Source organism: Corvus moneduloides, chromosome 14 (genome assembly GCF_009650955.1).
Source record: "Corvus moneduloides isolate bCorMon1 chromosome 14, bCorMon1.pri, whole genome shotgun sequence".
Taxonomy (NCBI): domain Eukaryota; kingdom Metazoa; phylum Chordata; class Aves; order Passeriformes; family Corvidae; genus Corvus; species Corvus moneduloides.
This window is the reverse complement of record NC_045489.1, coordinates 8,970,910-8,994,667: the sequence shown is the minus strand read 5'-3', so window position 1 is coordinate 8,994,667 and position 23,758 is coordinate 8,970,910. Positions and strand designations below refer to the sequence as shown.

The 23,758-nt window shown below is 42.9% G+C and overlaps 1 protein-coding gene across 7 annotated transcripts in view; it reads left to right on the top strand.

The window, feature by feature from the left end:
- Positions 1 to 23,758, top strand: part of NRK (Nik related kinase) — a 90,956-nt gene that overhangs the window by 25,603 nt on the left and 41,595 nt on the right. For all 7 annotated transcript variants that reach the window (XR_004242976.1, XM_032123560.1, XM_032123562.1 and 4 more), the window contains 10 exons: positions 4,366 to 4,422; positions 10,183 to 10,308; positions 11,079 to 11,189; positions 12,985 to 13,075; positions 15,135 to 15,265; positions 17,260 to 17,314; positions 19,373 to 19,451; positions 20,132 to 20,307; positions 22,056 to 22,128; positions 22,544 to 22,739. Coding sequence is in view for 6 of the 7 variants with exons in the window: in XM_032123560.1 (XP_031979451.1) it covers positions 4,366 to 4,422; positions 10,183 to 10,308; positions 11,079 to 11,189; positions 12,985 to 13,075; positions 15,135 to 15,265; positions 17,260 to 17,314; positions 19,373 to 19,451; positions 20,132 to 20,307; positions 22,056 to 22,128; positions 22,544 to 22,739 (1,095 nt within the window). In the remaining variant the exon portion in view is untranslated. The remainder of the gene's footprint in view (positions 1 to 4,365; positions 4,423 to 10,182; positions 10,309 to 11,078; positions 11,190 to 12,984; positions 13,076 to 15,134; positions 15,266 to 17,259; positions 17,315 to 19,372; positions 19,452 to 20,131; positions 20,308 to 22,055; positions 22,129 to 22,543; positions 22,740 to 23,758) is intronic.

Here is a 23,758-nt window from a genome sequence, read left to right as displayed (position 1 = left end):
GAGGTGGTGCTTCTGGTTGCAGACAGGACATGGGCAAGAGCAAGGACTTCTGTGTGGTCAAACCCACCAGCTCTGTGCTGCCTTGATGTCCTGCAGCAGGTAGTCCCTGCCCTTCTCATGCACTTTTTCCTGCTGCAGTTACAAGTTACAGCTTCATCAGACAGACCTAGAAACACGTGAACATTAATGAGTGCCTGTTGACAGAAAGGAAGCCTGTGACAGGACTGCTGTGGACTGCCTTGGCGCAGCGTGCAGCACTTAGCTGGACAACTGGCTTCTGCTGTCTGGACTTGCAATTGTCCACTCCAAAACTGTCAAGTCCCAAGTGAGGAGAGAAGCTGATGGAAGCTGTTTCCCACCCCCAGGAAGAGAGATATGTGCAGGATCTAGGAGGGAAGCTGTTAAACCAAGCTCTCTGCATATGACTTGAAACCTTATAATCTCATTGGGACCTTGGGTCTCTTCTTGTAATCACAGCCCAAGCCAGAGACTGTCCAAAATTTTTATTGGAACCTAACAGGACAAGGTGTTCTACGTGACCGAACGCATAATTTTGTAAATACACTTAATTCATGTAAAGCCCCTTTATCAGCTAATAGCTGGCTGCTGATGTTGACACTCTTGTTTGATGCAAACAGAAAAGTACATATCTTGACCCTTAGTAGAGGGTGTGGATAAGTGGTTGCTTTATCTGAGGTAAAAAGATACATACACGTCCAACAGAAATAACACTGCGCAATCTGCCCTATTCCATGTATCTCTCCCTGCAGAGATACCTGGTTGGAGCTCATCAGAACCAGATCTTTGGCATAAAGCATCTCCCACAAGTCCGGCTGCAATGAGCAGTCTGTAGATTTCAAAAATGTGTGTGCTGGCTCCAGGTTTGCTGAATGTTTCTGTAGGGACTAACTGGCAACTACAGCGGACGTTATGCGGAATTATTTTCTGGAGGAGACCAGGAATTTAGCGGGATTCAGAGCTAATGGGAGAATTTTTTCCAGCTGGGTTACCTCATCAAAATGAAGGGTGGACTTCAGTTTTAGAAAGTTGTTGAGCCTCAGAATTGTGTCTAAGCTCTATATGAGCTCGATGGAGTTTGATGTTGTACTCCTGGATAGGAGTATGGGTGTTGCAAATGACTGTTGGGTGTTTTGGCTACTATGTTCTCCAGAGCTGAAACCTGCTGTTATACTAAGCATTTGGGTGAAAGATGAAACCTTTTATTAGGGCAACCAGCCCACAGACCATTCCAGCCTTCTGGCCAGTTTCTGGGGAAATGTGCAGTGGAGGATCTTGAATCACAACAGGCTGAACTCTAATGATCTGGAGAGGATGGGCAGTGGCAGAGTGAACAGAGGGCTGGGAGGGCAATGCCTCTCCTTCTTCTTCCCATTTCAGATTAAATTAATAAGGATGAACTACCGCATGTCTGTCACAAGAAGTAAGTGAATCAGTTGATCTCGTTAGGTTGTGAAACAGTTAAAACAGCCAGTTTGCTCCTAGAAGCTTTAAAGAAAATCAAAACACCGCTTTTCTCAAGACAATTCACACATGCTCAACTTGTGGCTTCAGCAGAAGCAGCACTGTGAGAGTTTCCATGAACTCTGGCTAACCTCTGAGATTTATTGATAAACGAAAAAAATAAGGGACCAGCACTGAAACCTTGCCTTGCTAAGGCATTACTCTCTATGTCTTAACAAGAAGCGCAGGGCTGGGTTCAGGATGTTTACTGCTTTTAGAGGTGTTAAGGAAAATTAACTCAAAACAGTTTAAAAGACCAATATTGAGAAATTTGTGACTTTTGTTCTGAACTGCCAGCACAGTCATAGTCTGTGCCTTAATGCAAGAGCAAGATTGAGCTGTGCATCTTAGTTAACAGGGACACATTTTTTGAGCAAAGGTGAATCACAACCCACAAAGCAAAAGGACTTGCTGTTTTCTTTCCCATAAGTACTAATAAGTTTCCAAACCTTTTTGAGGGGGATTTAGTATTCACATTTATAGTGGTAAGAGTAAGTGAGAGCAGCAGGTTTTGCATACAGTGGAAATAACTGTGGCAGCAAAATAACCAGTATCTGTTATACAGAGGGACAATTTGACCAGGAGTTATGCTTCAAAACCAGGACTGAATGCCGAGCCTTTCCCTCTTCCTTATTCTGATGAATATTCAAGTGCAGTGTTAGCCTAGTACTGATTGATTTATTTTTTTTCAATGAAGAAGCAGGTTTCCATGCTTCACTACAGTGATGAAAATCAGTGTTAGTTCTTGGTGCCATCCTTTGCAGAATCTATAGCAGTCCAGGGGAGACTCCTCTTTTCCATGGGCTTGTCACCTGGTGTGTGGTGTCCAGAGACATGGAGTTACCATCATGCTTGTCTCCAGACAAACTCTGGGGTGAAGACAGGGTTGCTGTGCTTTGGGGAAGGCCCTCTCACCAAGAAATTTAATATAAATGTAAATGGGAACCTTTGCAGACAATGGCTTCAAGAGAGGAGCTGTGGCTGTGCAGAACAAACTTGCTGACCTGGGTTGCTGACCCAACACCAGCGTCTTTCAGGCTGGCACTGGTCACTGCCCATCCACACTCACCCACCAAGTCATGTGTGGCCTGGGGAGAGTGTGCCCTATTTGTCTTCCTCCTGAGGTCTGTGTGATAAGTAAATTCTACCATTCTACTTCATGAGAAAATGCTTTGCAATCCCAGGTATGCTTCCATGGAAAGAGGACACTTATAAATATGCAAAAAACTCAGCAAGATTTCATTTTTTGTAAAAGAAAACATGACTGTGACATGTTGCCTGAGAATGAGGAATCATTTTTCTTTGATGCAAAATTCCTTAGTCTTAGAAATAACATTTGTGTGCACTTTTGTGCAGATAGGACCTGAGTTTTAGAATTTCATCAACCCAGATTTTAATTTTGCAGGTGTAAATTTGCACCTGCAAATCATTTTATCTGCAAACTGCAGCATTTCATATTTGATTTCTGATTTTCAGTGGCTTCCTTAACTGGTGTCAGTTATTTCGATATACAGCTTCACAGGCACTTCTACTTCAGGAATAAAATTGCAGTCTCAAAGCTTCAAACTCATTTCTGAGCATTTGATGGACGTGAGTAATTAGGATGTATAGCAAACCCACTGTTCATTCAAATCTTTTGATACTATCTTCCAGTGTGAGGTCAGTGCTGGTTATCATGGTAAAAGACTTCATCTGTGGTATCTCTTGAGCAACTTTGACCGAACCAAAGCAAGAAACTGCAACTGACAGCAAGTTTCATGGTTGTGTTCATGATGCATGTTCTTGTGAATCACATTTTGTCAGTCTCAGTAACAAGTTTGCTCTTTTAATAGATTTATTTCCTGTTACCTCCCTTTACCTCACTGTATTTTCAAAACCAAGCCTATTACCTAGTCTGAAGTTACCAGTTGTCTGTTGTTTAAAAGTGACTATGGGGTGTGGGCATTTCATAATAAACTGTGTTTATGTGTAGGCACCCACACAGTCAAAGTCCTGGTTTAGTTTCTCCCCACCACCACAGATGACATTTTTAAATTCAAAGCTCCTGCATGCTTTTGGTGAAGTAGCTGAGATACAGTTAACTCAGCTGAAGTAAGAATCATAAAAACTAAGCATTTTGAAGTAAAAAGCATTAAAAAAAAAGGCAAAAACATGCATAAAACTTTAGTTTCTTGGCAGCCACATACAGGTTGCCAGATTGATTGATGTACTGGAACCCAGAGTTTTGTCTTTGCCCTGAGGTGCGCCAGGACATGTCCGGGATCAAGGTGGGGGCAGAGCCAACTGCCCAATGCCTTCCAGCTTCCTCAGCATGCCTCAGCCATGGATGGCAGGACAAGAACATGGCTCTTGTTCAGACATTCTGGGACTGTGCTGAGATTTCCTAGAAGAGGAGGCTTGAGGGCTGGCATCACTTGTTGAACAGAAGTTAGTTGGAGACCCATGAGCTTGTGCCATGTTGTGCTGTGAGAACAGAGGTCTCCCAGCATTGCTGCTTCCTTTGTGCTAAAGGGAAGTTCAACCCTGTAGAGGTAGCTGTTAGAGTACAGTAAGGGTGTGGCTCTGGTAGCACATCACCAAACTTCACCTTGGTAGTTTTGTGTCGCTGGAAGATTGTTTGGTACATAGAATCATAGAATAGTTTAGGCTGGAAGGGGTCTTTCAAAGGTCACAAAAGACCTTTAAAAGTCCAACCCCCTTGCAAGCAGCAGGGACACCTTCAACTAGAACATTGCCTTGAACATGATTCAAAGCAATTAGTCAAATGTAGTTGTTACATGCCTAATTTGTTGTATTCATAGTTTGCCTATATGTTTTACTTAGTGTCTTCTATTATTTTAACAGGGTCGCCATGTTAAGACTGGGCAGCTGGCAGCAGTCAAAGTGATGAATGTTACTGAGGTGAGTGCAAAACCAAAAATAAGGTCATTGTTAAGCTGCAAGGAAAAATAAATAATCAGATCATGAGAAGGTGGACAGCTCATGAAAGAAGATCCACTGGTATAAATCATGGTTTCTGAGCACTGGTTTGTGTCTTATGAAGTACTGAGTGATGTTAACCATATTTTTTAAGTGTGGCTGATCAGTGGTGACAAAGCAATAAGGGAGTGTGTTGCCATATATTTTGGTGGTCAATAATATGAAAGACAAGAAGTCAATTCCTGCTTATTTCTAGTTGATTATCTGCTGTCAGAGATAGCAATTAAAAGATTTCCTGTAGCTCTGCACCGCCTTTGCTGTGTTTCATCACATCCTATCGCCTTGCATGCAAGCTGTTACTCAGAGAAGTGCCCTGACAGCCAGCAAGCAGGAACGTGTTAGAAATGCAAATGCAGTGCTTTTTTATTGTGATTTGACCATTGAGGGAAGGAGACAGTTTAATTGGCACTGTCCCTACTCACATTTGTAAACAGGTGTCAGTGCTGAAACAGGGTGTTGAAAATGTTGCTAATACTGGGTTTTGTGTGCTTTTAAGAGCATAGCCAGTAGTGGAGCAGCTTGCCTCCTTGACACTACATTAGCCTGAGCCCCAGGAAGGCTGGGGAGACTCCCTGCTTCTTCCTCTTGAGTTTCCTAGAAGTCTCATTTGGTAGGATGCACTTAGACTCACTGAAGATCAGCTCCCTGCTCTGTCATTCTGGCAATATGGATATGGAGAACAGAAATCCAGCTCCTCTTGCGATATTACGGAAGGGTTATCATCTGAAATTAAAAAAAAACCAGGCCAAATCCTCTGAATCTTCTGGGCCAGGTCTGCCAGTCATCTACATGTGGTGTTTGGGCAAGCACAAGCAAGCCTTGCTTGCCATTTTCATGTGTCTTTTGATTGTCTTGGAAGGCCGCAGACCAAGTTGGTGTCTGTGTTGGTCCTGTCACGTAGAGCAGGTCCAGAACAGTTCTCTCTGTTGATGGTGTGAAAATCCAGCCCGGAGCAGCAAGTGATCTGAATTTGGATGCTACTGTAGTGTACAAAGCACATCTAAGGGCTGGTTTGACCATGGCTGCTGTTCGTACAATAGGTGCGTGTGGTTGAATTGCCAGTTTTGTACTGAGGAGGGTGCTTTTTTTTAAAATGAGTGCTACATTTGATTTCTGCTTTTAGGTCTGTAGGTACATATATCCTCAGGTGCTTTGGCTTTAAAAAATGACAGTCACCAAATGTGAGGCTGCTGGATTTTGGAAGGGAGAGCAGATGGGATTTGGATGATAGATTCCTGAGCTGAGAGCACCTCCCTGCCTTGACAGAGGAGCTGATAGGATGGATCCTGGCTCAGACTCAGAAGTTATCCAGAGCTGCTTTGCTGGGTCAGTCAACAGTGTGTGAGGACTGGTTAAAGGTGTCACTTGTGGGCTGTCATGTTAACACCAGTGACAGTCCTTTCCTTGATGAAACAATTGAAGAAAAGACTGCAGGAAGGGAACCTTGGAAAGATTTCTTTCCTTTTGCTATACATAACAGTCTTGTATGCAAGCAACAAACTGTAGCATCCAGTAATGCCTACTTACATGGAAACAAAATTTAAATAGAGGACAACTATGTGGTTCCACTTCAGGAATCACCTTAGTAGACTTGCAGGATTCTGAGAACAAAACACAGCTGTTTAGGTCTGATTTGCTGCAGGTGACAGAGCCAGCATCATACTGGGGAACCTGTCCCATTGTTTGAGGGGCAGTGATAGCAGGTCATGCTGTTTTCACATTGAGACCCTTCATGGGAAGGTTTGGGAGTTGTGAGGAGCATGTTAGTGCAGCTGTCCAAAGGGGTTTTCCCTGGTGCTCTTCCCCCAGTAAACCCTGAATAATTCCAGCTCAGCTGTGCTCAAGTGTTCCTGCTTTCTGGCCTTGGCACAGGGTGAGTGCAGGGCTGTTTGCTCTTACTTCCACTTTCCTAATGCAGAGTTGGCTGTATTCGTGCTGCTAAGGCACAGGCTGGCATGTCTGGATGCAGTCACTTCTGTTACTTCTGCCACTTATGTTCACCAAAAGATTCTGGTTCTTTCACCAAATCTACAGGGCTTTTTCCAGTAAGAAGTCATTTCATCAGAAATTGCCTGACCAGCTCCAGCTGTGATTATTCAGATCTGGGGCACTCCGAGAGCTCAGCAAATCTGCCCTTTGCTGTCATGAGCTGCAGCCCCAAGCCGGTTTCTTAAGAGCGGCAGCAGGATGATGTGGTCATTATGGCATCCTCTGGACATCTGTCAGGAAGTGCTGCCGTGTTGAGTTTCAGAGGGAGCGGGGGGAGCCCTTTGAAATGGTTAAAGGGGAGCTGATGGCAACGTGTGCTCATGTGCCTCTCCATGCAGGCTCTGCTTCCTGTTTTTTGACAGAGCCATTCTTGCTGCTTGTCTCTTCAGCTAGCGGTGCAGGTGATCAAAGAGCTCTTCTCCAGCACATCGTTCTCCATCTATCTTTGCTTTCATTCTTTCTAGAGAGCAGGATAACGTTTAAATGTGAGACTTGTTCTTAGACCTGCCCCAGTACTGAGGGGTCTCTTGGTGCAGTATTTATCAGCTGATGATCTGATCTCGTTTCCATTTGCGGTCAGAGGCATGTGTTTTCTAGTTCTAATGCCATTGCAGATAGGCCCACATCTTCAAAAACAGCCTTTGATCATGAGCCTGTCACCTCTGTGCACACAGCCATCTGCACAAAGGAACGCGTTGGTTTGTGAAAGTGAACAGCTTTTTGCACCTGCACATCTGCGAGCCTGTTTCCTTTCCTTGAGCAACATTATTTATGAGCAGGTTTGTAGACCCCTGAGACATGGGGCTGATGGTAATGCTGGCAAGAGGGGTGGTGGAAAGTGGAAATTCTGAGTGTGGGCATGCACTGAGAAGCTGAGGGTGCTTTTATCCCCAGTCACCCTGCTTGAAGGATATACATAGCACTGAGGCTTAGCAAGTCTGGGTTCAGTTCCTGGGTGGGCCTCAGACATGACGCATGGGGCACAATCACTCACATTTACCCTTCTGCCTTGGTTTTTCCATGGCATAGAGTATTTTTCCCAAAACTCACTGAGGCACTGGGAAGCCAGAGTGCATTTGTCTGTGAAATGCCCCACTGTCTGCTCCAAGTAGTGTCTCCCCAGGGCACTCCACCTGTACTGGGCAGTGTTACCTGGGCCCTATAGGCCAGGATGGGCAGGGGAAGGAGGAGCAGGTGCAGGCCTTCAGGGTAAATAAAGACACAAGAGAAAGCAGGAATTGCATCTTCCTGGTTCTGGGAAAGGAGCATTACACATGTGCAGCTACTCTTGCTCTTGCCAGGGGATGTGGAAGAGCCTACAGGGTATCCCGGTTGTGTTCATGAATAGCCACGTGCTTGGTTTTGTTTTAAAAACATGGAGGTCAGATTGCAGAGGAATAGGAAGTACTTGGATAAGAGCCAGTATGGTTCCAACATCCAGAAAATTAATTGGGTAAAGGAAGAGGAGCTGAAAAAGGCAGCAGCTACGAAGAAGTGGTTGAGATCTGCCAGCTCCCTGAGGGGAATTGTGAAAGCTACAGGCTGGTGCTGAGGGCACAGCAGGGAGCTGGGCTCCACCAGCACAAATTTGATGCAGATGGGCAGAATTAAAAAACCAAACCCTTAACATCTGTAAATATTTTAAGTAATTTGGAGAAGGTCTTTACCGAAGATGAATGTTGCCCCTCCGCATGTTTGCAGAAGGAGTGGGCAGAATGCAGGAGGGACAGCAGAGGAAGAAAGGAGTCCTCTCTGTTCGTTCCTTTTTCTGCCCTTCTTCCCTAAAGATCCAGAAACTTGTGTAGATGACAGAACCCTTGTGGTCAAGTCCAGGATGACAGTTCCCAGGTCCTTATTCTCTGCCTCATCCTTACCTGCTTGTGTCCACCCTTTCACAGCACTGTCTGGAGTCCCGAAAGGAGTAGAGCCTTTTATCCCTTCAGCACAAGCTCTCATCTCCCCTCCCTTTGATTGTGTTCTGTCCATGTGCAGAGAGAAATTAGACCCTGCTCCTGGAGGATTTCCTGCATGCTGTCTGGGAGTCAGCTCCCATTTCTCCTGGATGCTCCAGGTGCTGCACTGGGCTCCTCTTTAGCCCCACTAATTCAGTCATGCAACATCCAGGGCTGTATCAAGCTGAGGATTAAGGGTCCTCCTTTCTCCTTAACTGCAAACAAAAGATAAACAAACTATTCAGTTTAATGTGCGCAGCTTGAGAGCCTGTGCTCAACAAAAATTATTATGAAACGTGAAATAGCTCATATAGCTAACTAGAGTTATTTTACATCTTTGAAGGCTTAATACAGTTAGGCTTTGGTCTGGTAACGTGTCTCCTGGGGGTTGATATTACTGGGGAAAACTTACTGGGCCCTTCTGTTGGGAATGATTTTTGTGTGGTCGAGTTCAATAAGACACATCATATGCATATTCTTGAGGGAATTTGGCTTTAGCCTGTCAGGCTTTAATGTGTTGCTCCAGGTAGAAAGGACAATGTGTCTGGCTTTGTAAGCAGTCCATTGTGATGGTCAAAGGAGTGCTTCAATGGCAAAACTACTGGAAAACCACAGAAAAATGTCCTTTGGGGCTGAATTGTTCTTGCTGCCTCTTCTTTTTTTTCTTTTTTTCCTTTCCCTTCAGCTAGTAAGTGCTGACTGGGATCTTTTGCAACAAGGTAAATTAATTCTCAAGTTTGCCCTACTCCTTTTAACTGATACAAGGATACCTTGCAGCACCACTTGTTTCTACTGAAGTGTTTGAGATGGCAAAACCTACATGTGTTTCACTGGGTGTTGTGCACCATAGCAAACAGGCTCTGAGGGGGCCTTTCCAAATCAGGCAGTTCTCTCTGAAAAAGGGCATTTCCTTATAGTTCTTAAAACTTGTGTTTCCGTTAGTTGTCTTATTGTGCACAATGCTGTACGAGCAGAAGAGAACATCTGCCCTGGTGAGACTGAAACAAAGACAAGGGAGAACAGGCAGCTGGTGCCTGGAAGATGATGTCTAGGGGTATGCTAGCCCCCAGCATGCCAGAGGCTTCATGGATGGCATGATGTTAGGAGGGGGAAAAAGCTCACGGTCCAGATAGGCAGCCTCACAGCTGCAAGGAAAGAGCAGATCCTAACCCTGGCTTATGCTGGAGTTTGATTTGTGGCAAGTTGCCCCTGGCTTTGGTTTCCTCCTAGCAGGACTCTCCACAGGACTGGGAAGACAAATTGGCTGATGTGTGCACTGAGTGCTTTTCCAAGTATTTAAGTAATGGAGTGTTAGGAATAATTTTATTTTTGTTTGAATCTGGTTAGTTTCTCCGAGACTAAATTACTGCATGCAGAAACCATGAATGGGGGAGTAATAGGTCCTGTCTAAGCTCCCTGAGGAGGCAATATGCAATTCTTATGCCCAAGTGGGGATGGTTTTGATTCTTTAGGTCAAGCCCTAGTAATTAATTGGTTTAGACCCATACATCAGGGTGATTCGGTTGTCAATTTAGGAGTTGTCCATCAGCTGCAGTCTCATAATCCCAGGGTAACTTTGGTCCCAACCTCCTGCTCAAAGCACGGTCAGCCATGGGATCAGACCAGGTTGCTCATGGTGGTTCCAGCATGTTGAGGCCTCTAAAGACAGAGGTTGCTTTGCAGCCCTGGGGCTCAGTGATATCTGGTAACCTAAGGAGCCTCCTGCTCTCTTTTGTTACAGAATGAAGAGGAGGAAATCAAGCTGGAGATAAATATGCTAAAAAAGTACTCCCATCACCGGAATATTGCTACATATTATGGGGCTTTTGTAAAGAAAAGTCCTGTGGGCCAAGATGATCAGCTCTGGGTAAGTTTTTAGTGTCATTTCTGCTCATCAGATTTACAGCTTCTTTAGATCTCCAGTGTGCTTGGCTTGGACTCTGTCTTAGTGAAGCTCTGAAGTCATTGTTCTGAAGAATAACATCTAAAAGAGAAAAACTACTCCTCCCTAGATGTCTTCCATCCCCATGATTTCCTTTGAGGATGGGCATAAAGTATGTTATGATTCTTATGACTTGTGCTGTCATTCTGATTTGTTGCTTGAACCTTTTTTTTTTCAAATTAAATGCTTCTGTATTTTTTTTTTACTGAAGTGAAAGACCTTGTCCTTTATCCCTTCTTTCCTCATTCTTGTTGCTTTCCTCTCCTTTTTTCAGATGGAAAATAAAAAAAGGAAGCAGAGAAATTGGCAATAAAGAAAAGAAGAATAATGAATCCTCCAATTTTTTGCTGCAAGATTTTTGAAGCTCTGCAGCAAAATGAGAAATTTCAAATTTTTTAAAAATTCCCACGTTTTTCAGTGCTGTTAGCTCTTGCTTTTCCAACTTCGTGTATATTAAAAAAAAAAAACCTACCTAAAACCTGCAATAGGTGAGGAGCTCTAGTGAGGTTTTTTATTTATTTAGCAGTGCATGTGATACAGAAAATGAGATTTTAAGTTGCTTGGTATCCAAGAAGGCCACGTGTAGTTTGCCATGCCTGGGTTGTGGTGGAAGTGGGTGTTTGCAGGTGTTCTTTCTGTTTGCACACTGGCAGAGCTGTGGTGATGGTGCCCTGTGTGTGTTTGTCTCCCTGCAGCTGGTGATGGAGTACTGCGGTGCAGGCTCTGTCACTGACTTGGTAAAGAAGACAAAAGGGAACTGTTTCAAGGAAGACTGGATTGCTTACATCTGCAGAGAGGTTCTCAGGGTGAGTCCTGCCAGCAGAGCTTCGCTGCTCATTTGCAACAAAAAGGCCTTTCCAAGCCTTTGGTTGCTAAAATAGGTCACTAATGAGCATTATTGTTTAAAGGTTGTGATCCATGGGGCTCATGGGCTATGGTCCTAGAGTTCAGAAGAGCCCTGAGAGCTGGCATGATGGCTGCTTGACATCCCATATTGTTGTAGTTAATCCCATTTTCTGTGTGAAGAACAGAAAATTCCTCTTTCCTATGGCAAATAGCTGTCTTCTGAAATTCCAGACAGGGGGCACCTAGAAAGGTAAATAAATTTTCTGTTTTCACAATGACTGCCCTCTACATCAGCAGATCTTACTGCTCACTGCTTCAGCTGTTCATGCTTGTAAGATCTTTCTGTTCATAATTCCTTTACCTGCACACACTCAGGGGTCTCTTTTCCACACTATTAGAGACAGTGTTCACTATAACAGCATTCCAAAATCTTAAGGGTGGCCCTGCTGGGACAGTATTCCCCATGACAAATCTTCGGGCTATATTTCATTCTGTGCAAGCTTAGGGTTGCTTTTTGTTTTTTTTTTTTTTTTTCCCCTCCCCTGGAAAGTACAGAGGATAAAACAATTCCCAAGTGTAATCTAGTGAACTGGAAAAAAAATAGGATGTTGGAGCCAGTCATTCTAAATTCAAAACCTATTACAGAATTACTGATCCATCTTCCCTATAATAGAGTTTTACATCTTTTCTAAATAATGGTAAGATAAATGTGTATTCTGGGAGTTGGAATTTAGATGGCATGCTGAAGTAATGCTTGAATAGGGGTAAAACTTTATTTCTGGGGCATAGGAGTTGAGAAATGTGCTCCATAGAGAATATTTGCCTTCTTACAGGGATTTGGCACTAGCCTGCAGATTATGATCATTATATCTGGAGAGTATGGGGAGTTCTTCTGCAAAAGAAAAAACCTTAATGGTGTGGTCAGGTTATTCGTCATTGGTGTGGCTGTAATGTCTCTGTTAAAGCAATTGATGTTAAAACATTAGGTTTATGCTCATGCAACTGAAAACTGTAACAGCGTGTTGGTAAAAGCAAGGGATTGGATTTAATCATGCTTGTTGCAAAACAGAATGGCCCAGTTGCACATGGATTGACAATATTTCCATCTGGAAAATATACAAGATGGGTGGAAGCTCTATTTGAAGCCATTAATATTAGAGAGGCTAAATGTTGTGAGTGAAGCATCTCTAGATTACCAGAACAGGTTATTTCAGCATGTTCTTTTATGTCTATGCTAGTTCAACCACGGGCAATTTTGAAATGCAGGAGGAGATAGCAAATATTAGCTGACTGAAAACAGTATTTGCTGTGTTCAAAAAGAGGTCTGACATGGTATTTTTAACTTTCCCTAGTCCATTTACTACTGAATTTCCCATTTTGTTGAATGCAAGATTTAGGCCACTACAACCAGCCAGCTGCTGTCTCTGGTCCTCATACAGGGCATTCTGCTTTGTTCTTTTTCTCTTTTGTTTGCTTTTAACATAGAGTGTAAGGAGCATGCCTTGGTTTTTGAGACAGAAGTTTAAAATATTGCTACCTCATTCTCTTCACACCTGACTCAAGAGATGCTCCACCACTGTCAGGCCTGTGGTGAAGCAGACAATCAGACTTATGATTGCTGTCCTCTTCTTGCTGAAAATGTTGCTAGTAACATGTAAAGGACTTTCCTTATGAATAAAAGTGTAAAAAGGCAACAGTGCCATACTCATGGTAATATTAGGAAGAAAGAATAAGGAAAATCTGGTTTTCTTTTAGGGATTGGCACATCTTCATGCTCACCATGTGATCCATCGAGATATTAAAGGACAGAATGTTCTTCTCACAGAAAATGCAGAAGTAAAGTTGGGTAAGTTTCCTTAAATGTGTGCTAGAAACCTGTTTGTTAAAATTTAAGATTGCCATCTTGACTCAAAAAAAACTTTCAGTAACCTAAGCGCAGCATGTGTACCAAGTATCGTATTGCTTGTGATTACAAGGTGTCTGTCATGTAGAAAGAGGTGAAAATGTGATGTGTTCTTCAAGGGCGTCCCTCACAGCCTGTGGGCAATACAGGCAGTCACACACAGAACGAGTCCAGTAAGTCACAGCACCATCAGGCCTTCACAGAGGATCCTGGGATGCAAAAGAATTCCAAAGTAAAAAAGTTGGGGGAACAAATTTCGCTAATCCATTTCTGTAAAGGAAGTGGTATAAGAGATTTTCATAAATCTGACAGTGTAAGTGGCTACCACTGAGTAACAGTAATCTCTCAAAAAAGCTGGAGGGTTTACTCATTTCCTTTTATTGCTGCGACCTGTCAGTGTTGACAACTTCTGACTTCCTAAAACTAAACTCAAATACCTATCTCTCTTGAGGAGGGCATGTCTTTCATGTTTTGGAAAGACACCACAGGGAAGTGTTTTAAAGAAATCTCAAGGGGAGCACTTCTCATTTGTGATGATCTTTACAGTCCCTCTCTCTTTAACTGAAAAAATTCACTGTAGAGTTGGAAAACAACAAATAATAAACATGGCTTGTGGATGTGGGATAGGATGTTTGGTTGGAGCAAGTAAAAATACGTACTTTAAATCTCATTATGGTTTAACCCTTTCGCACAAACCTGGCTTCACTGAAGTCAAAGGGAGTTTTGCTGTCAAATTAAATGAAGGCAGGATCTTGCTTGTAGTCTCTAAATCATATGAACTAATTGTCAACTGTTCCCTCTTAAAACAGGTAAGAAGGGGGTGTTGTGTGTTTTTATGGTCTTGTATAGTTACTAGTTCTACCATTCCTCACATGGTTGACAAAATAGTTAAACCTTTCTGACTCTGGGTAAAGATGAAACAGATTTACTAAGTATAAAGATTAAAAAAAGAAAAAAAAGTTGTTTCCAGTGAGATTTAGCTCATGTGTCTTAAGGCAAAGAAGCTAGAAAACCAAGAGTTTCTCAATTCAATTCTATTCCACTTCAGTGTAAAAGTGTGCACTTCCCATCAGAAGCACAGAGCACAGAATGATCCCAAAGGTCAGGTCCACCTTCTTCTTGGAGAAGGTTTGCTGAGCAGGCACATGAAATTATAGCAGTACAAATGATTTTGGTTTGCAGATGATCTGCAATGAGGCAACATCAGTGAGAAAATCTGCTCCTTGATGGTAACCATGGGGCTGTCTCCTCTCAGTCCTTCCCTTTCCCCCTTCCTTTGTCTCCTCTGTGAATATCACTCCAGTGCTATCCCAGTGGATCCAATTAGTGTATCATGGGTTTTTGTTCAACGAGAAATACAATCATGTAATTATTGGTTGTATGGACCCTTTTCATATTTGAACAAAACCATTTTGCTGTACAGTCCTTATGAAGGTATCACCCTTTTCAGCACAAAGGGAACCACATGATTCACTCATTACAATGATCTAAGATGAGAATAAAGTAGTAAATTCTCCAGTTTGTTCTAAGATACTGTATGAACATAGGGAAGGATTTATTCCAGACACTTCAAAATGAAATGATACGGTAGTTCTTTGCAGCTTTCACAAGTGGCTATGTTAGACGCATCCAAATTTGCCTTGTGTGTAAATACTATTTTTTCTTTCAGCCTAGTTGAAGACCTACTCAATGAGTCCTACTCAATGTAGCATTTAAATTAAGCATAAATTATTCTGTAATGTCTTGTAGAGCAATTCCTCTTGCTGTAACACACTGGGCAGATTTAACATGCTGTTTATTTAATTCTTCTGTCAAAAAGAAGGGAAAAAGAGAGGCAGTTGAATTTCACCTATTGGATAAGATATGCTGGAGGAACTCAGATTTCCTATATATTGTAGCCCAAAGGTTTGGTGTTCTAAACAGTATGAAAGTAACTAAGCACACGCTCTGCCATGTGGATACAACTTTTTGCTAATTTCTTTACCTCTTCTTGGCTTTTCAGTGGATTTTGGTGTAAGTGCTCAGCTGGACAGGACTATTGGGAGAAGAAACACATTTATTGGCACACCATATTGGATGGCACCCGAGGTCATTGCTTGTGAGGAGAACCCAGACTCTACATATGATTACAGAGTAAGTGTTAAACTCTTCATAAGGTAAGAAAACGTGGGTTATTGCTGAAATCCTGCTCATTTGAAAAGTTCAAACGTCCTGTCTTTTAAACCACAGTAATCCTAGAACTGTACAAATAGAAGTATTCGTAATATGTGGGTAGAGGCTCTTTTTAAGAGTGCCGTTTCACTGTGAGTACTTTTTGCAAATTTTTAATACATGAAATACACTTCCGTTTATTTCTCTGCAATAAAAACGTGCTAAGATGGTTGCAGGTCTGAATAAAAAAGAAAGGAAGAGAGAAATTCCAAAGGAATACTTGAAGTAGTGTAATATTAATATGGCAAGTTACTGCACTCTGTGATAGAGCTGTTTTGCTCTGTAGTCAGCTGTGAATCCTGAGTTAATTGGCAGTAATTAGTATCCCTTTGCTCATTCATGAGCATGTGACTGTGAGTGGTTTCCCATCCCATCCCAGAATGATTTCTTGTCAGTGGCAGGGTGGCTGAGGTGAGAAGGCACAGAATTTTCTGTATTTCAGTTTGTGAGCATTTCCTCTTGTCCTTACCATGCAGCATGTTTTCCAGGGATGGCTTTCTGAGCAGGTATCTTCTGGGTGATCCTGCAGTCACTCTTTCAGTTCAGGTGCTCTCTCCATTGCCACTTTGCACCTCTCCTTCCAATTGTGGCTTCAGAAATACTTATGAGAAGAACCTGTTATTGCTTCCATTTCCTAGTGATTCAGAGGCTGTGATTCTCCCTTGCTCAGACCTTCTGTGCTGCACTGGCCCACTGAGGTCGTGTTGTGTGTGTTAGTCATGCCCAAGGAATGATTTTGGTTTTTTTGCATACCATACCAATCTTCTGCTGAAACCTCAAGAAGTTAATCTCTTGTCTTCATTCCCTGTCCCCAGTTGATTTCCTTCCCAGAATGTGTACTTACCAGAAGATAGGACTCTTAATTTTCAGTCATTTACTTAATAACAAGTCAGTATCGTGGATCTATGAAATTCTCACCAGTTTTGTTGCTGAATCCCTCCACAAACTGTGACGTGAACTGGCTTTCAGCTTGTGTGAGGAGTTCAGAGCAGCTGGACTGAGAGGGCTCTGTTGGTAAAATTAGATTGAGTGCTGGGCTGGGTATGAGCTGCTATTCAGGTAATGGTTTATTCCTTTTAATATTTGAAGGTTTTCTATCACTCTCATTTTTAAAAAGGTAAGTTTTAAGAGAAGCTCTGCAAGGTGGTTTGGCTACTTGCCTCTCATTTGGCTACATTTAGACAAAAAAAAATGAAATAATGCACATGATTAATCAAGTGGAAATGTGTGAAGTTTTTACAGCCACTGGTGGTGGTTGCAATTTACCTTCCATGATCAAAACCTGGCCCTTGGCGTCCAGATCAGCTGATAAAGGGACCTCTACCCTATTAACTGAGCTGAACATACATTGTGACATAAATGTGACTGCATGATGTACTCTCCTCTCATGTGCCCAAAAACGTGTGACTGGAGACTTTGTAGACAGAAAAAATCAGACCCCAAGGCTTGACTATATATAATTCCTGTTCCATCAGTGTAGAAATTCAGCAATGACTGCTCTGAAAAGCATTAAGACCAAGAATTATTTTTGGCCAGAAGGAGAAGGGTGAGGCACTGCTGTGTGTTGCTGCCTCATGAAAACAGATTTAAGACATATATTTAAACAGTGCCTGCTATATTCTGTCTGGCTCTTGTTTTTTGAATGCAGAAGGTCTGCATTTTGGGACTGGCTGCTTAAATGATGAATCAGCTGTTCAGAGTTGCATGGGAAATGGGAACCTTCTGGCTATTAGCACATTTCCTAAAAACTCAGTAGGGAGTAGGAGGGAGCAGAATATTTGTCACTCCAAGTAAAACAACATGATCCAGGAGAGATCGAGGGAAACTGTAAAAAAAAAAAATAACCCAAACCCAAGAAGAAAACAAACAAGCTTGAATGCTGCAAGCTGCAAATTGCATTGTTTCTTTTCCTGCAGAGTGACCTGTGGTCTCTGGGAATCACTGCTATTGAAATGGCTGAAGGAGCTCCTCGTAAGTGATTCTGTATATAGGTGGGAGTGTTCTGTGTTAAAATAGCTCATACTAGTACTCAACGCACTAATGCACAGAATTCTGGTTCTGTCTTTATCTTTGAAAACACTCTATGACTTTTTCTCATTTTGGACTCTTTTGCTTTCTTCTTCCTTTTAGACTCTTTCAGTCTGTGTTTTGATTCCTTGCCTTCATCTCCTGGGATAAAAAAACTTTTTTTCTTAAAGCTCTTGTTAGCATCAGTTTGTTAATCACTGCCTGTGGATACAACGGAGCAGAAGTCATTGATATGTCAGCAGAAAATATTGGCAGGAGTGGCTTTGAGTTTAGGTCACTAAAAAAATTTATGGCAGTGGAAGAAGGTAGGCCTAAAGGTTATATTTTTACTCTGAAACTGACTTGATTCTCACAGATTTGGGAGTAATACAGCATTTGCTCACATGTAATGGCTTTGATCCATGACCACACTCTCAGCCTGACAGCAGATTGCCACAGTTTTACAGCATGCTGCCTCCTCATTCCCCCAGAGAGCCTCTTGCAGGTCAGGCAGAGATCTGTGGGTGCAAAGTCCTCATGAATTTTTGTTTGCTTGGAGGGCTGGTGGCTTTGCCCCAGCTCCTGCAGAGCATATGGGATATGTGGAGTAACTGGTCACTGCTGAGAGCGCAGGAGATGAAATCTGTCATACTCTGGCCTGAGCCTGAGAGCATGTAAGCTGTTTTTAAAGAACACACTTGGCTGTTCTCCCATCAGACTTGGTTTTTAGCAGGAGCACTTTCAGACCCTGTGCTTTAGCCTGACTGAAGCTTAGTCCCGAGACATGAGTGAGTCCATGGAGAGTTTTCTTTGGGACAGACTTTGTAACTTTGCATGCCAGTTCCTCTTGCCATTTGTATTTGATGTTTTCCCTAGTTTTGACAGGGAAATGCTGTGAATTGTATTCTGTTGCCTTGTCTTTTGTTTACTGTAGAACAATAGTGTCTGGGACCCAGAGCTAGAAACCAGAGTTCTGCCCCTCATTTCCACTGTGTCCTGTACTATTGAGCATACCAAGGAAAAAGTCAAAGCCAGAACCAAATGCAAGAAACTATGGCAGGTGGATGCAGGCAGAGAAATTAATAGAAGGCAGGGAAGGCTTTACCAGAGCATAGTCTTGTCACTTCTACTGGTTCTGTAATGCTTTAAGTCCATTTCTGTTAAGAGCATAACTGCTGAACACCTAAATATTACAAGAAATCAGCCTCCATGTAGTTCCTATCGGTTCTCATTCAGTAGCTCTCTTTGGTGAAGGAAGACCTTTTACCCTCAACGTTTCTTGGTGTCGGATTAAGCATGCTCAAAATTCCATACAAAGTGCCTGGAATAGATGAGATGTGACAGTATTTGCTTTCTGCTGAGTTCCTTGTAGCTTCAACTTTCCTCAACAGTAGCCCTAAAGAGAAGTACAGTGGGCTGGAGAGAAGGTAGCTTCTGAATGCAGGACTGGAATCTCTGGCAGATTACCTGGTAATGGTGCTCCCATTCCCAGAGCACAGGATGGATGAAATGTGTGCTTAGTCATTCTGCTGTGTGCTGTGGTGCAGGTTATGAGCTGTGTGCTTTGTATGAGCTTTTCCTCATCCTGGGTTTTCTCATATGCCATGAACAATGTGGCAAAGAGTTTGGTTAGAATGGAGCTTATCATTTATCTGAACCAGAAGCCAGACATAATAACTATTTAAGTATTTCAGTCTCAGCTTTAACTTCTGTTTATGTGCAAACATGCTTTTGTGCATGGGAAAGGTGAGCTTTTTTATGTCCTTCTGAAGCTGTATATATAGAAAATATGTAGAAAGTTGTACTTGTTCTTGCCTTGAAGCCTTTCTTTTGAATCTCTTTTAGCTGGAAATCTCTGTGTACTCAGAGACTTGATTTCTTGGCTGTAGTGTGAATTTAGTAGGCTACTGGTGGGGTTCTGGGGCAGATGCTGTGATTTTGGAAGTGGTAGTGTTTGGAACGGGGGAGTGAGATCACAGGGGGTACATGCATCCTTCAGTAATTTGTGGTTTCTTTTTGCAGCCCTGTGTGACATGCATCCCATGAGGGCACTCTTTCTCATCCCAAGGAACCCACCCCCAAAGCTGAAATCCAGAAAATGGTAAAGAGATGTGTAAAAAACCCTGTACTTTCGCTGCACTGGGCTTAGGAGGGTTTTCAGCTCTCTTGTCCAGGGACAATGATTTTGTTAAATCATGCAGTTATCTAGGAGGTGATTCCTAAGCTGTTTCTAAGTGCTAGATTAAGCCAGAGGGCAAGATAGAGTTTACCTTTGGGAAGCAACACCTTTCTTTTGAACTCTGCCTAAACTGTGGCAGTCGTTTCATTTTGTTGTCTGTGGCCGAAATTGCAGGGTAAGCAAGGAAGGCATAGATGGGCTGCTTGGGATCAGGGTTTATCAGAAGATTGCATGGACATTGTGGGGCTAATGGCAGTCACCTACCCTACAGAGAATTACTTTTTGTTTTAAATGAAGTGTATAAAGAAAATCTTCACCTTATCAAAAGGTCAAGGGCATTTTTAAAAGGCCTGTGTTGGCCAGATTGTGGTTTTGTTGATCAGGATGTACTTCAAGGTAGCTCCTCTGAGAGGGTGGTGGAGTTCACCCTCAGCACTGTGCTGGTCCCAGGAGTCTCACTGGTGGCAGAACTCAAATTGTCTCTCAGTTCCAGTGTAGAAGGAAACCTTGCAAAGTTATTGCTTTCCATCACTCGAGGGTAATGCTTGGTCCACAAGTTGAAAAGGATTATTGGTTTTTCTCCACTGTTCTGTCTTTTTCAGGTCAAAGAAGTTCCTAAATTTTGTTGAAAGTTGCCTTGTAAAGCATTATTTGCATCGTCCATCCACTGAGACCCTGCTGAAGCATTCCTTCATCCGAGACATGCAGAACGAGCGGCAAGTGCGCATCATGCTGAAGGATCACTTGGACAGGACAAGGAAGAAAAAAGGAGAAAAGGGTAACATGGCAAAACGAAAATAAAAGACATTTCAGAGAGCATGTCCTCCTCAGATTTTGACAGCAGAGCACAAGGCAGATGGAGCTGAAATACTAGAACCAGGAAAACTGAGAAAGCATTGTCCTTCATAGTGGTGGGGCCATTTTGAAGATTTCTTTGTCAAAGAAATTTTGGGTCCTTAATGGTGTTTTAGTGGTAAAGTCCTTGGAACCTTGAGTCATTGAGAGCAGCCCTGATGCTATCAGGGAGCAAGGACTCCAAGTAAAATCTCTGCTTTCTTGAGTAGTGCTCCACAAGTGTTTCCTGGTCTCTCATTTCATATTTCTGTCCCAGATCCAATTGATTTACCTGTTGGATCTCCATATAATTTTATTTCGTGAGTTCTTTGGGGGCAGCAGGACTCCTCAAGTGTTTGGCAATGGAGTGCAAAAAAGAGACCTGGAGAAGACCTCCAAGCTCCAGTTAAATACAGATGTTATAATGAATCACCTGCTTCACAGAGTGTATGAAGAAAAAGAGAGTTTAGATTTGTTCCAAATGCCAGCCTTACCCTTCAGAGCAAAAGCTGGAAGAAGCAGTGCAGGAATGGGGGTGATACTTATGAAAATGCATGTGCATGGCAGACTAAGGGCGTACAAAGGGGGCAGAGACATGTGGCCTTTTGACCAACGACCCTGCCCTCTCTCCCCATTTTCTTTCCTGTATGCTTTATAGTGCCAGAAGCACTGTGAGGATCAGGGACTGTCAGGGCAAACTTGGAAAGTGCTATGGTGTTGGAAGGTGTCTTATAAATTCTCTGATTTGACAACAGGAGTATTTGTGCCTAAAATTAAATTACTGTTGCAAAGTAGATTTACTGACTCCAGTAGTAGTTGCAAATTCTGCCACCTCTTTCACCTATGAATCTCAAAGCACACTGGAATGGAAAGATAGGGAGTTAGAATTTCTCACAACTGCCCTTGAGACAGGTGTGGAGAAGTGCAATGATAACAGTCACTTCTTCATAAATAGTTGTATTTTGACCTGAAAAATGCTATTTTTAATCAAAACTCCCCTGAAGAGGAGAATAGTTTGGAGTTGCCAGACTACACACTTCAAAATAGTAACTTAAAAAAAAAATGAAGTGCCAATTTAGCATGTAATACAGCCAACAATGCAGGGTAGGACCAGTTTGAAATTACCCCGTAAAAACTGCCTTCATGTTCATCTTGAAGAGAACTTTAAAGCTGTGGGTCAGCTTTTGAAACTTTGTGCTGAAACTAGTATTAATTTTTGTTTTCTTATTTGCTTACTTAATTATTCCCTTTGATACAAAAGGAAACCTGGATTTACTGGTGGCCTCAGCATAGCCATGACATAGGTATAGAGCATGAGAGCAGGGCAGTGCAAGCTTTTATGTCCTTTTTGAAGAACCCCTCTGCTGGTGGTGCTGTGAGGTTTGGGGTTTCTCTGTGGGTTTAGCCTAATTTGTTTCAGATAATGGAAGTAGGTTAGTTTTGCAAAACCAATACAGTCAGTCACTGGAAAAGGTGGGTGTGCATAAAGGGGCTGCGTTGAATCGTTATCTGAACTAGCTTTTGAATTATGTATGTGGATATTTTGCCTCCCCTCAGCCTCCCAGTACAACATGTGACTTTTAAATTCCAGTTCCTGCTTAGCTTGTAGTTCAGGCTGAATGCTCAGAAACAAAGTTCAAGATCATATCTTAACAGCGTCCTCCTCTGGTGTTTGTTTATTCTCCTTTTTAGAAGAAACAGACTATGATTACAGTGGCAGTGAGGAGGAAGATGATGAGCTGAATGAAGATGAAGGAGAACCAAGGTTAGTTCTATTACTGAAATAGAAAATTTGACTGCCCGAGCTGTTCTCGTTGAAGGCAGCTCTCCTCAGCCAGAACAGCTTTCTTAACTTGCTCTGAATCCCTAATCTCCTGGGTCCCCTTTGGTAGCTTTAACTGTTTTGTAGCTGTCAAACATAACTGCTGAGTATAAAATGTCTGTAATAAGTTGCTGATTTAGTTTCCTTGCGGTGCAGGGGGGAAGCTCTTCAAATGAAGGACCCAATAATCAGCTTCAGGCTGGTTTGTAGCCCAGCAAGTGTGGCTGCAGTGGTGGTGGTCAACTGGTGGAGATATATCGTGATTTGCTAGCACAGGGCAACAAACAATTCCCAAAGCACCTTGTATTCTCTCTTTAATGCTATGTTTTGTCACCTAGAAACATCCTCTTTGTTTCAGCTCCATAGTTAATCTCCCGGGGGAGTCAACTCTCCGCCGTGAATTTCTGAGGCTGCAGCAGGAGAACAAAAACCGTTCTGACCCTCATCGGCAGCAGCACCAGCTGAAGGACCAGGAGAAGTACAAGAAACAGCTGCTGGCAGAGCGGCAGAAGCGCATCGAGCAGCAGAAAGAGCAGAGGAGGAGGCTGGAGGATGTAGGGGGCTGGCTTGTGTAGTTATTCCATGTCTCATCACAAATGAAAGATGTGCCTGTAGGGAGTAGGCTTTGCAAGGCAAGAGGGCTGTGTTAAATTGTCAGCACAACCTGGATCATAGTCTTGCACCTTGAGAGAACCGTGTCACTTTTGAACACAATGATTTTAGGTGGGCTCTGTTCTTTTCCTGCTGATAACATGCCCTGAACTGTGAGCAGAAGAGGAAGGGCATTTTGCTTGAGTAGGTTTGGTGGTGGTAGCCCCAGCAGATAGGATGAGAGATGCCCATTTCTTTCTCATATGCGTTTCCCACTTTACAGTCTGTTGGTCTGGTCCAGAGTCTTGGCCCTGCTTTTGTTTAAGATATTAAAAGACAGCTGGTTGCCTTTTCAGCTGCCTGTCACACTGTTGTCTTAGAGGCAGAGCTAAATCATAAGATCACAGAACCATTAAGGTTGGAAAAGACCTCTAGAATCCAGTCCAACCATTAACCCAGCACTGACATATCTTGATCACTGTATCATCACATATCACCACTATATCTTGGTCCTAAGTGCCACATCCACATACTGTAACACTTGCAGGAGTGGTGGTTCCATCACTTCCCTGGGCAGTCCGTTCCAATGCTTGACAAACCTTTCAGTAAACAAATTTTTCCTAATATCCAGTCTAAACCTATCACGGCACAACTTGTTTGTTGCTGGGAGAAGAGCCCGACCCCCACCTGGCTACAACCTCCTGTCAGGGAGTCATGCAGAGCAGTAAGGTCCCCCTGAGCCTCCTTTTCTCCAGGGTGAACACCCTCAGCTCCTTCAGCTGCTCCTCATAAAACTTTTGCTCCGGACTCCTCCCCAGCTCTGTTGCCCTTTTCTGGAGACACTCCAACCCCTCAGTGTCTTTCTTGACGTGGCACAACACAGAAATCACCAACATGTCTCTTCTCTTGGGTATCTGGTAAAACTCAAGCATTGTGTGAACACTCCAGAGCTGACATTTGTGAAGCAGTGCTGCTCCAGCAA